The sequence below is a fragment of the Hirundo rustica genome, chromosome 6 (assembly GCF_015227805.2).
Source record: "Hirundo rustica isolate bHirRus1 chromosome 6, bHirRus1.pri.v3, whole genome shotgun sequence".
In the NCBI taxonomy this organism is placed as follows: Eukaryota; Metazoa; Chordata; class Aves; order Passeriformes; family Hirundinidae; genus Hirundo; species Hirundo rustica.
The window spans coordinates 52422736-52437442 of record NC_053455.1 but is presented as its reverse complement, the minus strand read 5'-3'; the positions used below and the strand labels follow the sequence as shown (position 1 = coordinate 52437442).

General features: G+C 43.4%; 3 protein-coding genes and 2 non-coding genes across 20 annotated transcripts in view; all 5 read left to right on the top strand.

Moving 5' to 3' along the window:
- Positions 1 to 4808, top strand: part of DENND2B (DENN domain containing 2B) — a 157575-nt gene extending 152767 nt beyond the window's left edge. For 8 of the 9 annotated variants that reach the window (XM_040067884.2, XM_040067880.2, XM_040067885.2 and 5 more), the window contains 4 exons: positions 543 to 654; positions 1650 to 1889; positions 2124 to 2210; positions 2638 to 4504. In XM_040067884.2, the coding sequence (XP_039923818.1) occupies positions 543 to 654; positions 1650 to 1889; positions 2124 to 2210; positions 2638 to 2672 (474 nt within the window). In that variant the 3' untranslated portion in view covers positions 2673 to 4504. Of the gene's footprint in view, positions 1 to 542; positions 655 to 1649; positions 1890 to 2123; positions 2211 to 2637 lie in introns of all 9 variants that reach the window. The other variant, XM_040067877.2, reaches the window with a different exon arrangement.
- Positions 4809 to 5135: 327 nt separating this feature from the next.
- RPL27A (ribosomal protein L27a) lies at positions 5136 to 7868 on the top strand. Its single transcript, XM_040067888.2, has 5 exons — positions 5136 to 5225; positions 5498 to 5561; positions 6001 to 6076; positions 6869 to 7043; positions 7678 to 7868. Exons 1-5 carry the CDS (start codon positions 5223 to 5225, stop codon positions 7804 to 7806), a joined length of 447 nt encoding a protein of 148 aa, XP_039923822.1. The 5' UTR covers positions 5136 to 5222; the 3' UTR covers positions 7807 to 7868.
- Positions 6425 to 6557, top strand: LOC120754825 (small nucleolar RNA SNORA3/SNORA45 family). The gene has a single exon (XR_005701588.1). It is a non-coding gene; the product is annotated as a small nucleolar RNA SNORA3/SNORA45 family (small nucleolar RNA).
- On the top strand, positions 7367 to 7498 carry LOC120754826 (small nucleolar RNA SNORA3/SNORA45 family). Its single transcript, XR_005701589.1, has one exon. It is a non-coding gene; the product is annotated as a small nucleolar RNA SNORA3/SNORA45 family (small nucleolar RNA).
- Positions 7869 to 12656: 4788 nt separating the features above from the next.
- Positions 12657 to 14707, top strand: part of TRIM66 (tripartite motif containing 66) — a 43468-nt gene continuing 41417 nt past the window's right edge. For 3 of the 8 annotated variants that reach the window (XM_040068596.2, XM_040068600.2, XM_040068598.2), the window contains exon 1: positions 12763 to 12906. In XM_040068596.2, the coding sequence (XP_039924530.1) occupies positions 12837 to 12906 (70 nt within the window). In that variant the 5' untranslated portion in view covers positions 12763 to 12836. Of the gene's footprint in view, positions 12907 to 13158; positions 13176 to 13564; positions 13660 to 14545; positions 14573 to 14707 lie in introns of those variants that run through there. The other 5 variants (XM_040068602.2, XM_040068601.2, XM_040068595.2 and 2 more) reach the window with 5 other exon arrangements.

Genomic DNA, 14707 nt, shown 5'->3' with positions numbered 1-14707 from the left:
AGGTTGGATGAGGAAACTTCTGTGTTCGATTCCCTGGCTGGTGAACAGGGCCTGCAGAGCTAAGGCTCCTGTGCCTACTTGGCTTCTGCTGAACAAGCATAAAATAAGATGAAGAGAGCAACAAGGGCAAGACCCAGAAAACAAGACAGACTACAAAACAGTAAAAACAACTGTCAAGGACCAAAGGAAAGGCCTACACCCAACTACAGCAGCTGTGTGTACACCTAGCAAGGCTTCACATGATGTGTATTTAGCTAAACACAACTATTTGGACTCTGTCATGTAAAGAGCTGATTACACATTTCTGTGTTTACCTGCTCGTTGGATTATCATTCCTGACTTTAATCTTATTAAGTGTAACAAGAGATTTTGTTTTGAAGTATTAGTTAGTTGCACAAAGATTCTCACTCTTTTATTTATGTAACCATGACAGTAGCAGGTACAAATATTTTTCATCTGAATTCTAAACCTTCTGAAAGTGTTTGCTGTAGTTTCCGCATAGATTATTGAGGCTTAAAGATTTTTTTTTTCCCCTCTGTCAGATGGATGATGAAGACACCCTATTACCTAGAAAACTGCAAGCTGCTCTGGAGCAGGCTCTAGAGAGAAAGAATGAACTGATAAATCAGGATTCAGATAGCGATTCAGATGATGGTAAGTTCACTTGGAAACAGGGACTTGTGTAATAAGCAAACGTAGGTAGAATTGTGACTCTCCATACAGGAGAAACAAAGATGGGACTTGAGGTCTCAAATACCTTTGGTGACATCAAAGGTTGTCTCTGAGCACGCAGGAAATGAGACTGATGGCATCAACCCATAGTGACACCTCACCCGTGATTTATTTTAATTTCTTTGTAAATGACATGGACTCCTGTGGGTCCCTCTGAAGCTTTGCTCAAACAGAGGTTTGCTGTTACCTTGGCCCTAACTCAATTCATATAATTCTCCAGGCTCAGGGGTGTGTCTGAGTTTGAAGTTACTCTTGGCACCTGGTATTTTCAGGGGAGAGAAGCAGGTACCATCAGAAAAGAATTTTAGTCCAAGAGGGGTTGGGTTGTCTCTGAAGGTTCATATTTCTCTTCAGCAGTGATGAAAACAGCCCAGGGTAAATTGAGATGCCTGTGGTTAAAAGGTATGAAACAGGCCCCTATTCAGTGTTTGGAATTTATTTCCAGTCATATCTATTACAGATATAAGACTGTTTTAACATCTCAGAAATGACGAAAACCCAAATTCTACAACAGACCCTTTTTGATCAGTTTTTGGTACAGGCTTATTATCCTCGGAGAAATATTTTAATGCTGAGTCATTCAGAAGTTTCTGACGAGAACTCTGCTCAGGAGTGAAAATAGGTTTGATTTTGATGAAACACCCATCAAATGTTGAATTTTCTGAGCTGTTTCCTGAGGATTTGTAATCCTCGCTGACTCTTGGTAACAGAACACCAATTCTGCAGACTGTCACCGTGGTTCTGGTGCTGTCACCCTCCCAATGTGCATCCAGATGTGCAGGGAGCCGCTGCAGCTCCTGCCAGTTGTTAGCACGGCATCAGGGAACCGGGAGATGAACAGTCTGACCCTCTGGGGATAATGCTGACAGCTCTGGTAGCAGCTGATTTCGGTGTCTTATTGCCGCCTTATTTTGCAGAATGTAACACCCTGAATGGATTAGTGTCTGAGGTTTTTATCCGATTCTTTGTGGAGACAGTTGGCCATTATTCCCTGTTCCTAACCCAGAATGAAAAAGGAGAGCGTGCCTTCCAAAGGGAGGCTTTCCGTAAATCTGTGGCCTCCAAGAGCATCCGCCGCTTCTTGGAAGTTTTCATGGAATCCCAAATGTTCGCTGGCTTCATCCAGGACAGAGAGCTGAGGAAATGCAGGGCTAAAGGTAACGGTGGGTGCGGGTTTCGCTATTCCGCTCGGCTCCCGCGGATTGCGGCAACGTCCATCCCCACGCGCTCACCGGGAAAGCGGAAACGCATCCCGAAAACCCTGCCCCGTTACCCGGAAGGTCGCTGTCAGCGGAGGCTGCCGGGGGCGGGAGTCGGGGCCGTGTGCGGCGGCCGCGGGATGCGGGGATCAGCCCACGGCTCACCCCCGCCCCTGTCTCCGTCCGCTACAGGGCTCTTCGAGCAGAGGGTGGAACAGTACTTGGAAGAGCTCCCGGACACGGAACAAAGTGGAGTAAACAAGTTCCTGCGAGGCCTCGGTGAGGAAAATCTTTAGAAGTATTTCTGAAAATGAGTTTTCTTGGTGTTTGTGGGTTTTGGTTGTAGTTTTGGTGTGGTTTTTTTTTTTTTTTTTTTTTTTTTTTTTAATTCGAAAAAGACATATCCGGGGTGAAATGAGGTAGTCAAGAGGTTTCAGCTTGTGATAAAACAGGATTTAATTATGGTCCTTGTTAACACTTTCATTTTCACTTGGGGATGGGGTAACCAAACCATAGTCGAGGAGCGGAACAGAAAGGAGTCAGAGCAGTCGGTGTTCTCGGTGTTCTGTGACTCAGCTCTCCCTGCTGGTGCTGAGTAGAAGAGTTACCCCACAACAATTTCTATTCTAAAGAAATTAGACCCATTTGCTGTCACTTCTGATTGACTTGTGATATCTGGTAGAGACTGACGGTGTGCTTCCTTTAGGTAACAAAATGAAGTTCCTTCACAAGAAGAACTAGCTCCTTCCTGCTCAAACACCACCCCCAAGCCTGTTTATGGCGCTGCGTGAGACACCTGCGGCGTTCAGTGCGGAGTGGGAGGAGAGCGGAGTGAGCTGATGGCAGCTCCAGGCCACGACCGATGCTGTGTCAGTGTGCCACGGGATGGCTCCTCCGTGTATTTGGGTAGAGTCTGTACATAATATGCTGTAAGCTTATGTAACTGATTTTGTAATGAGCGAGAAAACTGTGGTAAATATTTGTATATTCCTGAGAATACCAGGTGCTTGTTTTATCCTTTAGTATGAGTTGAGTTATGCTTGGTGCAAAAGTGAGTAGCTGATTATGTGCAGCTGACTGTCTCGGCAGAACCACTGACTTCAAGGGATGTTTGATGCCTGAACACTGTAGGTTGAATGAGCTCGGGTACGTGGGAGAGGTTGTACGCACGGCACAGGCGCTTGTCTGTCTGTTTCCTCCGAATTAATTTTAAAGGAGAAATAACAAAGTAACTCGACAATAAGGTACTTGGTTCACATTGCAAAACCTCCACCTGGTTTGAACTCTGGTCAGTAAACTCCTTGTAACCCATTCTGCACTAAGACTGCTAAGCCTGGGGAGATCTCAGCTCTCTGACATGCAAGCTGCAGTGAGTAGGTACAGTACAGCCTTTCCTAATGTATGTATGTATGGATCCTAATAAACTCTGTAAATAGACCTCTTTGTTTATATTCATTGCAAACCTCTGCACTTCCTCATGTGGAATAGGTACAAACCTAGCAACTTGCCTGTGATTTTTAAATGAATTTGTAATTAAAATGTAAAGTGGTTATTATGAACCTGTCTTTTGGTAGGTTTGCTATTTCACGACATGTAGTTTGGGGTTTCTTCAGTGTTTTTCACCGGGGCTAAGACGAGGCATTTTATACCCTTTAAAAAAAATTTTATCCTAACAGAAACATCTGTTAAGAAATTTTTTCATGGGTTAGCAGTGAATTATTTTATTACTGTATCACAGATACTGCTTCTGACCTGTGGTATTTTCAGTTGGCTTTGTGCTGTGCTTTGTGTTCAAGTGTCATATTCTTCCTTGATCTGGAAACAGAACTCCTATTGAGGTTCTGTAAGTTTTCCCCATAATCTGAAGAAGAAAATATTAAAAAAAAAAAAAAAAAGCTTCAAGATGTTGCAAGTCCAACAGATAATGAAAATTAACTAAAGCCTCTTACCTTTAAAGGAAACCCACCACGCTCTGGTTTTCATCACTTGCAGTGTGATTGCTGTAGTTAGTTGGGCTTTGAGGCTTGCGCAGTTCCTGACCTGACAGTGGTTCTGGTTTGCTATCAGCCTCATAGAGCAAATTTGAGGGGCTAGTCACTAAAAAGGTGAAGTCATTTCCTTTTTCAGTTACCTCCCTCACACTTGAAAATACACAAAAGCTTCTTAAGTATATGTGAAATGCCTGTAAAATACCGAGTGCTTTTGATTCAGGGGAAATGTCACTACCACTGATAACTTCAATTAGTTTTACTCTGTAGTATCCTTCCAAGTTCCAGAATGATTCCTAGATGGAATTCTTCAGAGTGGGAGGAATAACGTCACTTGTGCAGGTGGCTTCTGGCCTTTTTATAAACAACAGCCGCTTATAAATGTAGGGGAAAATTCATAATTCCTCTTAAGAAAATGATGGATAAAACTTAATCCGGACATGCTGTAGAATTACTGCAAAGGCAAGACAAAGTCACGGAATGCTGGTCTACAAGAATGTGGTTCTGTAAAACTCATCTCCTGTACCAAAGCTGTTTTCCTCCATTTGCACTTTAAAAATTAAAGGAGAAAACTTTTAAACGTTGTGTTATCTGTCAACACGTTCCCGCTTTTGTAATGTGAATCTGAGGATACTCTTGGACAAGGTGAGATCATGGCCAAAAAACTTGTAGGTGACTTTTTGATCCTCAGGCTACAGCTGCGTAAAACAATCCTTGTGTTATCTGGAGGTGTGTTTGAAGGGATCAGATGAACAAAAAACAAGGAGTGCATTGTTTTCCCTACTAAATTAGTTGTTAGAACTAATGGTGTTCCTCAGCATGGAACATTTTAAGTGCACCAGGAAAATTCTAAAGAAGCATAAATCCAGTGCTGAGGCCTGTGTTTAAAGTTGGTAAAGTTTTGTTTAAAGTCCTAACAGTATAAAATGCCTTTTAAAAAAACCCTAGAAACCAAGCTTAAGAAACAGTAACAGTCCAGGAATTCACATTCCAGTGTGACAAATAATATTGTTTAAGGACGACATGTTCGTTTCCCACTGTTATGACTGTTTAATAAAGTGACCAAACGTACAAATTTTCCTAAATTCTGTCCAAATGCCGCTTTTCCGCGGCGGGAAAAGCCCGGGAGCTGTTCCCGGTTGTGGGCGGGGCAGGTGCTGCCCGGCCCCTCAGAGCCCCGCCCGCCGCTCCCGCCTCAGCGAAGCCTCGCGAGATCTTGGTCACGCCCCCCCCCTCCTCCCCCGCACCTTTGCCCGCTCTCGCGAGAGCCGCGCCCTTTGTCTCCCTCGTGCACGCCGACAAGATGGTGGGAGCGGCGGCTGGGCCGGGATGGGATGGGATGGGATGGGGACGGGATCGGGACTCCGTGGCCGCTGCCCCTCGCTCCTGCGGCGGGACGGGACTGCGGAGTAGCGGAGGGTGGTGGGGAGGCGCTGCTCCGAGTCCGCGGCGGGCGGGAGCGGTGCGGGGAGGCCGGTCCGCCATGGCGCCCGGCTGCGCGGGCCCCGGGGCGGGCGCGGGTTTCTCGTGGCGCTCGCTGCCGGCCTCGCTCACGGCTGCTCTCCCCCTTCCCCGCAGCCTTCCAGGCTAAGGAAGACGCGGAAGCTGAGAGGACACGTCAGCCACGGCCACGGCCGCGTGGGTGAGTGGAGAGGCGGCCGTGGGTGCGCTGGGACCTTCGGCGTCGCGGCCTCATCGGGGCGACCCCAGCGCTGAGGGGAAGCTGCTGCTGCTCTGCCCGGATCCCGTAAAGATGGGGTTTTGGGTGCAGGGGCCCGCCGGCACCGTCGGAAGTATCGATCAGTGCTGGAGGCCGCAGCGTGCAGGGGCGGCTGCCACGGTGATGGGCTGATCAAGGCTTGCGGGTTTTAGACTCCCTGGATTTATAACTTCAGCAGTGCTCAGCAGATCAGTACTGGGTATGCGACGTCTTAAATTTACAGGGCATGCTGTCTCCCTTTCAACTCTACATTCCAACCTTATCACACAAGATAAAATTACTAGTTTAATTTAAGTTGGCGTTGAAAGTATCTCTAATATGTGTAATATTAATGTAACAAGCTTAAAATTTTTCTTCTCAGGCAAGCACAGGAAGCATCCTGGAGGACGTGGTAATGCCGGTGGTTTGCACCATCACAGGATTAACTTCGATAAATAGTAAGCTAACGCTTTTAATATCTACTAGCAACATGCATGCTCCTGAAGTAGAAGCAACTGACTTTTATATGTGAATAAACAAAGTGTCCTGCAATCGTACATGTTTTTTCCTTTAATGGGAAGTGTAGCATTACAGCTGCTCATGTCCCTACTTACCCTAAAATCAGAGACCTTTTCACTTGGCATCTTGGAGAGTTCAGTGAAGCATTAGGTAAAGTTGACCAAATTTGCCTGTTGCCCTGTGGTCCTTGCTTAACAGTGCGTACAGAGCAAATTCAGAACGTGCTGTTAAATCGAAACTGCATCCTGTTGGCAGCATCAGGTAAAGGTGAGGGATGTTGTGTGATTCCCGAGACTATAGAGTCACATCTGGGCCCTGCCTGTGGTCCTGGTGTGCTGGAGTCCTCGGACAGGAACCACTAATCTCTATTCACTGGCTGTGCCCTTTCTGGCTCAGTCAGTCACCGGGTTAGTGACACAGTGCCAGAACTCACCAGGCAGGGCAGCCCTCTCTGGCTCCCTGGGGGTGGGGCTTCCCTGGAAAACAAGACTCAGAAGCGAGTGGGATTGAGTTGTGAGTTCAGGAGAGAAGAAACACTTATAGTGAATGTAATTTTTCCATGGTTTGGATGCTAATCATTATAACACCTAAATTTTACACATATTAATATGAAAAAAGGTGAGATACTACGTTTTTGATACTTCGATGTCATAAAATGCTTGTTTCAAGAGTTCTGCTTGTTCAGGATGAATTAAAAATGTGATCTAATGCAGAATGTGTTTTTTCCACAGTCACCCTGGTTACTTTGGGAAAGTAGGCATGAGACACTATCACTTGAAGAGAAACCAGAAGTTCTGTCCCACTGTCAACTTGGACAAGCTGTGGACACTGGTCAGTGAACAGACGAGGCTCAACTACGCCAAGAACGAGGCCGGACTGGCCCCGGTCATTGACGTTGTGCGCTCGGTAAGTTCCTGCATGGACTCAGCCCTGGCATTCCTGCTCTCCCATGAGTGCCTGAGCTGTGCTTGTCCCACTGGGGAAATGCAGAACTGCAAATAAGGTCCAGTGCTTGAGTGCTCAGAGGTTCACCAGACAGTTCCTGTGGGCTATGAGTAGTTACAGAAGCAACTTTGGCTGTTACATTTTTCCCTTTAAGAACTTTTTCTCATCCTGGTGTGTGTTTGTGGACAGGCACTGCCCTCCTTTGGATGGGTGGTGAAAGATGGCTAGTCTGAAATGTTCCTGAAGGAACAAAACCACGGTGGAACCGTCTCACATCATCCACCCTCGAGACTAGAGTCACATCTCCACATGTTTGGTTGTCTAGGTGTGCTGTAGTTCTCGGACAGAAACCTCTGATCCATATTCACTGGCTGTGATGTCCTGTGTCTCAGCCAGCCACCGAATCAGGGACACTGCTCATCTCCAGTGACTTCAGCAGCTGTTTTGTTAGTTGTCTTCATGTCATGATTGTCCTTTTAATCTAATGAATTGACTGGATGAGCTCATGGTTTTAACTGGTGTGTGCAAACAGACCGGAATGTAGGAGCGCGCAAGCCGATTACAAACACTGAACTTCTTTTTTGGATCTTTCTAGGGCTACTACAAAGTGCTGGGCAAGGGGAAGCTGCCCAAGCAGCCTGTCATTGTGAAAGCAAAGTTCTTCAGTAGAAGAGCAGAGGAGAAGATCAAAGAAGTTGGTGGTGCCTGTGTGCTTGTGGCATAAAAGTTTTTGTTTTATTCAAATTTTTTGAATAAACAGTGCATAAAATGAGCTGATTTACAGAAGTTTGGATTATTGATTCTTCTTTCCTGACTTGTCCAGACACAGTTCACACTTTAATCTTACCTGCATAATTTTTGATCAGTGGTTTGACTGCTTCTCACTTCATTTTGAAATTGCCTGACTGCGGTGTTCGGTACCATATGCAGATATCTCGTCGTTTTTGTCTTTATAGGGTGGCAGAATTAAGTTCTGTATTTGTGCAGCTCTTTCGTTAGTGATTCTTTCTACAGCTGTCTGAAAAGAGGACTTGATGTGCCTTTGATGGGGATTCTTAAACACTAAAATGACATCCAGGGGAAGTCTGTGGGGATGGTGCCCTGGCCTGTGGGACAGAGTTGGTGCCAGCTATCCTCAACCTTCCTTACAGCTGTCAAAGCAGTGGCACAGCTCTAGTGCTGGTCTGTGTGAAGTTATGATGTAATGGGTTTAAGGTGACTACCTGAAAAGATCCTTGCTTGGTTGTAACATCAGATTAGGACTTCTGGTATGTGCAAGGCTTGACCCTGTGTGCCAAAGCAGGATTTAATGGTAAAAAAATCAAATAACTAAAGCCAGTGAGCTGCTTCTCAAGTGTCAGACCAAAAGGCTGGAGACACTGTCACTTATTTTATGCTTGCTGCTGAAGTTGATGCAAATTACCTTCTAATGTGTGTGATGGAATCCTAGTTAATCAACTTCTAACCTAGTGATTGGCAGCAATTAAATTTAGAGGGCTTTTAGGGTGAAGTTAACATGCATTCCATTTATAAAATAGTTCATCTTAGCCAGTGGCACTGCTGCTTGTGAGTAGCTATGACATAAATGGACAGTTTGTTCCAAAATACAGAGGAGTTTGGGAACTGTCTCACTGCTGTTTCCTAAGATGTAGTGCTGGATGTAGCTTCATCTACCACTCTGGCCCCAGCCATCCAGCCATTTCTTTATCCAGTGACCAGGGCACCCCTCCAGGCCATGAGCAGCCAGTTTCTCCGGGAGAATGTGCAGGAAGTGGTGTCCAACGCTCTGCTGCAGTCTAGGCAGACAGCAGCTACAGCCTTTCCCTCATCCATCAAGTGCATCACCTGGCTGGACAAAGATGAGGCTGGTCATGCAGGACCTCCCTTCCATAAACCCACACTGACTGGGCCTGATGCCCTGGTTATTGCCCAAGTGCCACTTGGTGCTGGAGATGATCTGCACCATGACCTTCCCCAGCACCAAGGTCAGGCCTGTAATTTCCTGGATTCTCTTTCTGGGCCTTCTTGTATATATATCTTTTATGCATCAGCTGTCTCCTCCACCTGCCTGCCTACTACTTTGCATACCTGCCTCAGATCAAAATTTTAAACACTTTTTTTTCACTCTTCCTACCAAAAAAAATTCTACTTTGTCTTGTATGTTGTTCAAAAGGCATAAATTGAAATTTACGGTAACCCGCTTCTCATCCAGTCTCAGAGCTGGCTTTTAAGGTGACAGAGCATTTCCCAGTATCAGGCTTTGTTTGCACTGATTCTCTGTGCAAGGATGCTTTGGGCTGTGGTTTCTCTGTCAACAGTGTGGTAGTTCAAGACCTCAACTTCCTACTGTAGACATGATATGTTTTTGTATTGTAGGTGCAACTTTGTCTTAGCAACAGGAGCTGCAAGAAATGACAGAGATGAAGTGAGCTGAGGCTGTGCTGCTTCAGTGACCTTTGCCTCTGATAGATGGTTGATGAAGATACACTGTAAAAAGTGAGCTTGTGTAATAGGCACTGATAAAATGTTAATTAAACCACAGGTACAACTGGCACAACTCATTTCCAAAGGGGCCTCTGGTTTTGGAAATGGAATCTGAACTTTTAGTGGTATGTTTGAATTTAAGTAATTTGTCGGTCATGTTGGTGGATATCTACCTAGTTGAATGGATCTTGGCTATGAAATAGGATGCAGACTTTACCATAGGGTCCATTTTTCTTCTAAAATATTTTAAATACTGATGACTTCAGGATGCAATGCTTAAAAAACCCCCTGCTGGTTGTTAATTCCTGAGTCATTCACAATTTTTGTGCATTGAAGAATAAAACCCAAACCCAGATCTGCTTACTAGCCATTTCCACTGGAATCTACCAGAAGACAAAATCCCTCAGGAGAATAGATACCCCTGAGATTAGAGCTGCTGCTCTTCTGTGCTGGAGAAATCTGGAGATTGTAGCTGCAATTGCATCCTGCTGGTAGCATGGCCAGCATGCCACGGCAATCAGCAGCTACATGGGAGTCTGGTCCCAGGAGGTTGGATCAGCTGGAAGAGTGACTCCAGAGGAAATAAGGCTTTATCTGCTTTTTCTCCTCTTGGACAACTTGCAGGAGTTACTCTTTGCAGTCTGTATCTGATCAACATCTCTGACAATCTCAGAACTGAGGATGAAACATGAACTGCAAAACCCTCAGTTGGCCTTGGGGAGCTTAGGCTAGTGGGAGGAACACTGGGAAGCTCAGGTTTGGTCTGTAATCTGATCTGTGGTCATCTTGATAGCTAAAATTTGATTACTGCAAAGTGCACTTTCTATAAAGAAGATTGTCAGAAGATGCTGTGCATTTTTCAAGGCAGATTTCTAACATGCATTGCTGAAATGACGGACGGGTGGGTATTATTTTCTTTACCTGAAACCTGTAAAATATTTGAGTGAAATTATAAAAGCAGTCAGAGAATCTCATCATTTTAATTGCACAGTTTCAGTGCTTCTAGCAGGAAATGTGCAGCGTGTGACAATTCAGCTTTGTAAGTAGATCGATAGAACAGATTAGTTCAGTTTTTACAGAAGTTGCAAATACTAGAGAGATAGTGGGATCATGGTTTGTAAACCTTAAACCACACTTTCCTGCACAACAATCTGCAAAGATGTTCTCTGTAAAGCAGAGTATGTGATTTTCAGCTGCAAGGAACCTCTTTTTTTCACAGGGGCTACGTGAATGTTGTTCATTTGATTGTGCGTCCCGTGTTGCCCTCTGGTTTGTGCTTGAGTGATCAAGCGTTTTGTGAAGTGCAGGGCTTGTCATGAGCCATTTTGTGACTCTTCATGTTTTCGGGGCCAGACTCCAGCCAGCAGGAATGGAGACCATGGATCTGTTGAGGAATTGTCTGGTGTGCAAATGGGAGCTGTGGAGGAGGGAACCCAGAATGCTCCCCTGCCTCCATTCCTTCTGTAAGGACTGCCTTCCGGACTTGATTCAAGGATACAGCTGTATTCCCACTGAGTGTGAAGTTCTCTATGAAGGTAATATTTAAAATTCTCTGGCTTGAGCTCTTTGCAGTATAGTGTTATAAAAAGAGGTGAGCTGAGAAGTACTTTTTGAAGCCTATTCTTCTACAGTACTACTTTAAATTGATAAACTAGGAGAGTAAAGATTTGTGTGAGCAAAGAGTGTTTTGGGAACAAGGCACCTTTGTTATGTTTTTCATCCAACAGCAATGTTTTGAAGAGAAATGATGCAGGAAATATTTTAACTTTTTTTAGAATGGGCTGAAAGTTTTACTTACCAAGCTGGCATTACGAATATTTGATTTTCTTAGATTAATAAATGAATAAATTCTACCAGATAAATTCCAGAGCAAATTATTTTTGCAATGTTTTTGACATGCTGGACCTTTCTATGGTACTGGTTGTGGTGATAGTTTTGATGTAGCTTCACTGTCTCCTTCAGTGCCTCCCCAACAACAACACAAAAACACACAGTTCTTTGTTTTTAACAGTAAAAATGTTATTATAGCATGTGTATTCTGGTGCACTGAAACTCTTATCTTGTGGGTGTTGTTTCTCTCTACCTTAACCCTTGTGGCTGTAACTCACCCTAACAAGCTGACTAAACTAGTGAGGATAAGAAGCATTTTTTTGGCTGTACCTTTTGAAATCTTGGAGTTATTTGTACAGTTTCCAGTTGTACAGTTTTTTCAATGTTAATAGAAAATGTGTAACTTCTTTTGAGAACAAAACTGGATGACAGAATATAGTAATTTCAACTGAATGAGTCTTAATTGCTGTGGGGAAACATTCCAGACTCATGACTAATTTATAAGAAGAGAAAAGACATGTAGGTGACTTGTCACAGGCTTTGAACTTTAGTTGAGTAGGAGGCATTATATATACACTGTCTCTTCTGTAGCAGATTTTAGAAACACGTAGGAAGATACCTTCCCTGAGGTGAGGGTGATCAGAATTGACGACATGACATAAACTGGACTAGTTCAGGTTTGGGAGCAAATGGAAGCAGTGGTCACTGTTGGAAGGCTGTCAAAACTCAGAAGCTAAAGGAAAAGGCAAAGGAGAAAGGCTATTCATGTGTAGACAGACAGAAAAAGATATGAAGGTAGGAGGAGAGAAAGAGAAGGCGGCAGTCATTGCAAGTAATGTCTCCTTAAAAAAATTAATGCTCGGTCACCATCGGCCTAAAGTCTGAGGGACCTCTCTGTAATAAAAGACTGTTGAAGAAAACACTCCATTACTTTTTATGTATCCTCATTTGACATCTCAGCCATTCCTCTCCTCCTTCTTTCTGTTTCCCAAGTGGAAAAGTGAATTTCTATCACTTGCTGATCTTGGATGAAGTGCAGCTACAGGTTCTCCTGAGTTGTTAAAATACTGGATATCTCTTTAAGGTGGATCAGGAATTGTTTGTCTGTAGCAAAATGGAATAAATACTAGTTTATTTCTGTATTCCTGAAGTTTCTCTGTTTACTTTTTCATTCTTGTGTAGATAGGGAAGTTCTGTAGGAAAGAGCAAGACTAGACAAAAGAAACAATGAACAGCGATGTCGCAGTAAATGCAGTGAGACACCAGGTGTGGAGACTCAGTTAATCTGTGAGTGAGGAAAGCAGCAGAACCAAAACATCTGTGTCTCTTAATTAAGCCAGTGACTGGAACTGCAGCCACCATAGGTCAGGCAGGAGAAATTTGTGAACTCTGCTGTTGGCATGATGTTAAATGTTGCTCCTCTGCCCTGCTTGCTGAGTTATGGGCACTACAATTCCAGTTTTCATTGTCATCTTTAAGTTTAATTATATGCAGGTGCCAGTGGTAAACTGTAAGTGCAAGTTCTAAACTATTTTAGCTGAGTAAATGTAAAATATTGCCGGTAAGAAAAATATGTTCCTTACACACTACAGATTCCTCAAGCAAAATGCAAGGATGGAAAAAACAAATGTATTTACAAGTGAAGTAATTCTGACATTTGTCACAAAAAGAATATTTGAACGTGCAGGTTTCTGTATGCTTTACTACAAGCAGTACCATGCTAACATAAAACTCTTTTCTGGTTTGTTGCTTTGTATTGAAGCTGCTGAGAAGCTGGAGGTAAGTGGTGCTGACATTTGATAGGGGTTGGAGCTTTTATTCATGTGTGTGTTTGAGGTGACTCAAGAATAAAAGCCCTGAGGCAGCAGCCAGAGCTCCTGTGGAAAAGCCATCAGAATTTATCCACAGCTGTGAGAACTGAGAGTTTGGGAGTAATTTGAGTGGAAAAAGGAATTTATGAGTTTGGCTCCTACATATGCTTTTCCTATGAAGGGAACTTTAAGACTCGCAGTCTTTTTTTTTTTTTTTTTTTTTTTTTTCCCTTTTCAGGCTGGTGTTGTTTTTCTATTTTTGTTCCTTGTTTTCCTGTAACAGAAAGTCCATATTCTCCTTCTCTGCAGATCTGTGTGTTATATTTCCAGTCTGTTTACTGCATGGGAAAGAATAATTTTCAAGAGAGGGCTTGAGTAAGAAAAAGAGAATGTTCTCACATCTCTAGAGATGGAAATATCTTGGATGAGGACTATCCCAGGCTCCTGCCTGTGTGAGTTGCCACTTGTAGTGCAATGTTGGTTCTTGTTCCTTGGGTCAACCTCTTTCTCATGAAGTTCTAAATACATTCAAAACCAGATTTACCCAGGTTCCTGTGTTTACCCCTCCTCCCTGAACTGGAGGTGGATGCCCAAATAAATTACCCCACATCTGCAAATCTTTCCCTCTGTAAGATGTTCAATAATATAAATTGATTTAGTGCTTTAAATATCACCAAAACCTTAATTCCAAAGGTAGTCAAATGGGGGCCAGTGGAGGTGTATTGTTGGGAGAAGTTCAAGTTTTTTCAAGACTGTCTCAGCTAAAGGGTTTGTTAGGTTTTTTTGTTTTGTTTTTTCCTTAGAGAAAAGAAGAATCACAGGTTATTGCTGCTCAATCACAGTTAGGACCCCTGAGAAAAAGGCAGAAAAGATGTACTGAAACACCTCGCAGATTTCTACTACCTGATATAAACCCTGGAATTTTTAACATTTTGTGACCAAATTGTGTAATTGGCCTAACCTGTAAAGTGTTATTAGCAGTTGCTCAGCTTTGTAAATTGCTTTGTGAAGTAGTGGATTTAATTGTATTATGTTTTTGTATTGAGCTTGTGTGCTATTATTTTCTGCGATTTCGTTTAATTTTTTTTTTTTTTTCCTCTTTTGTATTTCTCTGGGTTGGATAACAAAATCCTGGAAATGGTGGCGTAATTTCTACTGCATGAGTCAAAAGCTGTCCATGCTTGTGCGTTAACTTAATGCCAAGCATAATAGGGTTATGTATTAGAGAAATGCAAACAGATTGGGTAAAACCAAGAGAAACCCAAACTTTTAAAGAGAAAATGGGGCTTCAACTATTGACAGATGTCCACTTGCAGCATTTTATTATTTCCTGCTGAAAATGAACAGTTTTGATCAGCTTGTATGGTAAGTGTTATATATATATATATAAAACTGTGGATCCTTCACTGTGAACACTCATGAGTGAGGCACATCCAGAAGTCAGCAAGTGTTGGTCAGAGAGATCTTCAGAGGGGGGTTTATTTCAGGAAAAGGATTGAA

Coding starts and splice junctions, on each gene's coding strand:
- RPL27A (XM_040067888.2), top strand. Junction 6,077..6,868: donor AGGATTAACTTCGATAAATA/GTAAGCTAACGC, acceptor TTTTTTCCACAG/TCACCCTGGTTACTTTGGGA. Junction 7,044..7,677: donor TCATTGACGTTGTGCGCTCG/GTAAGTTCCTGC, acceptor GGATCTTTCTAG/GGCTACTACAAAGTGCTGGG.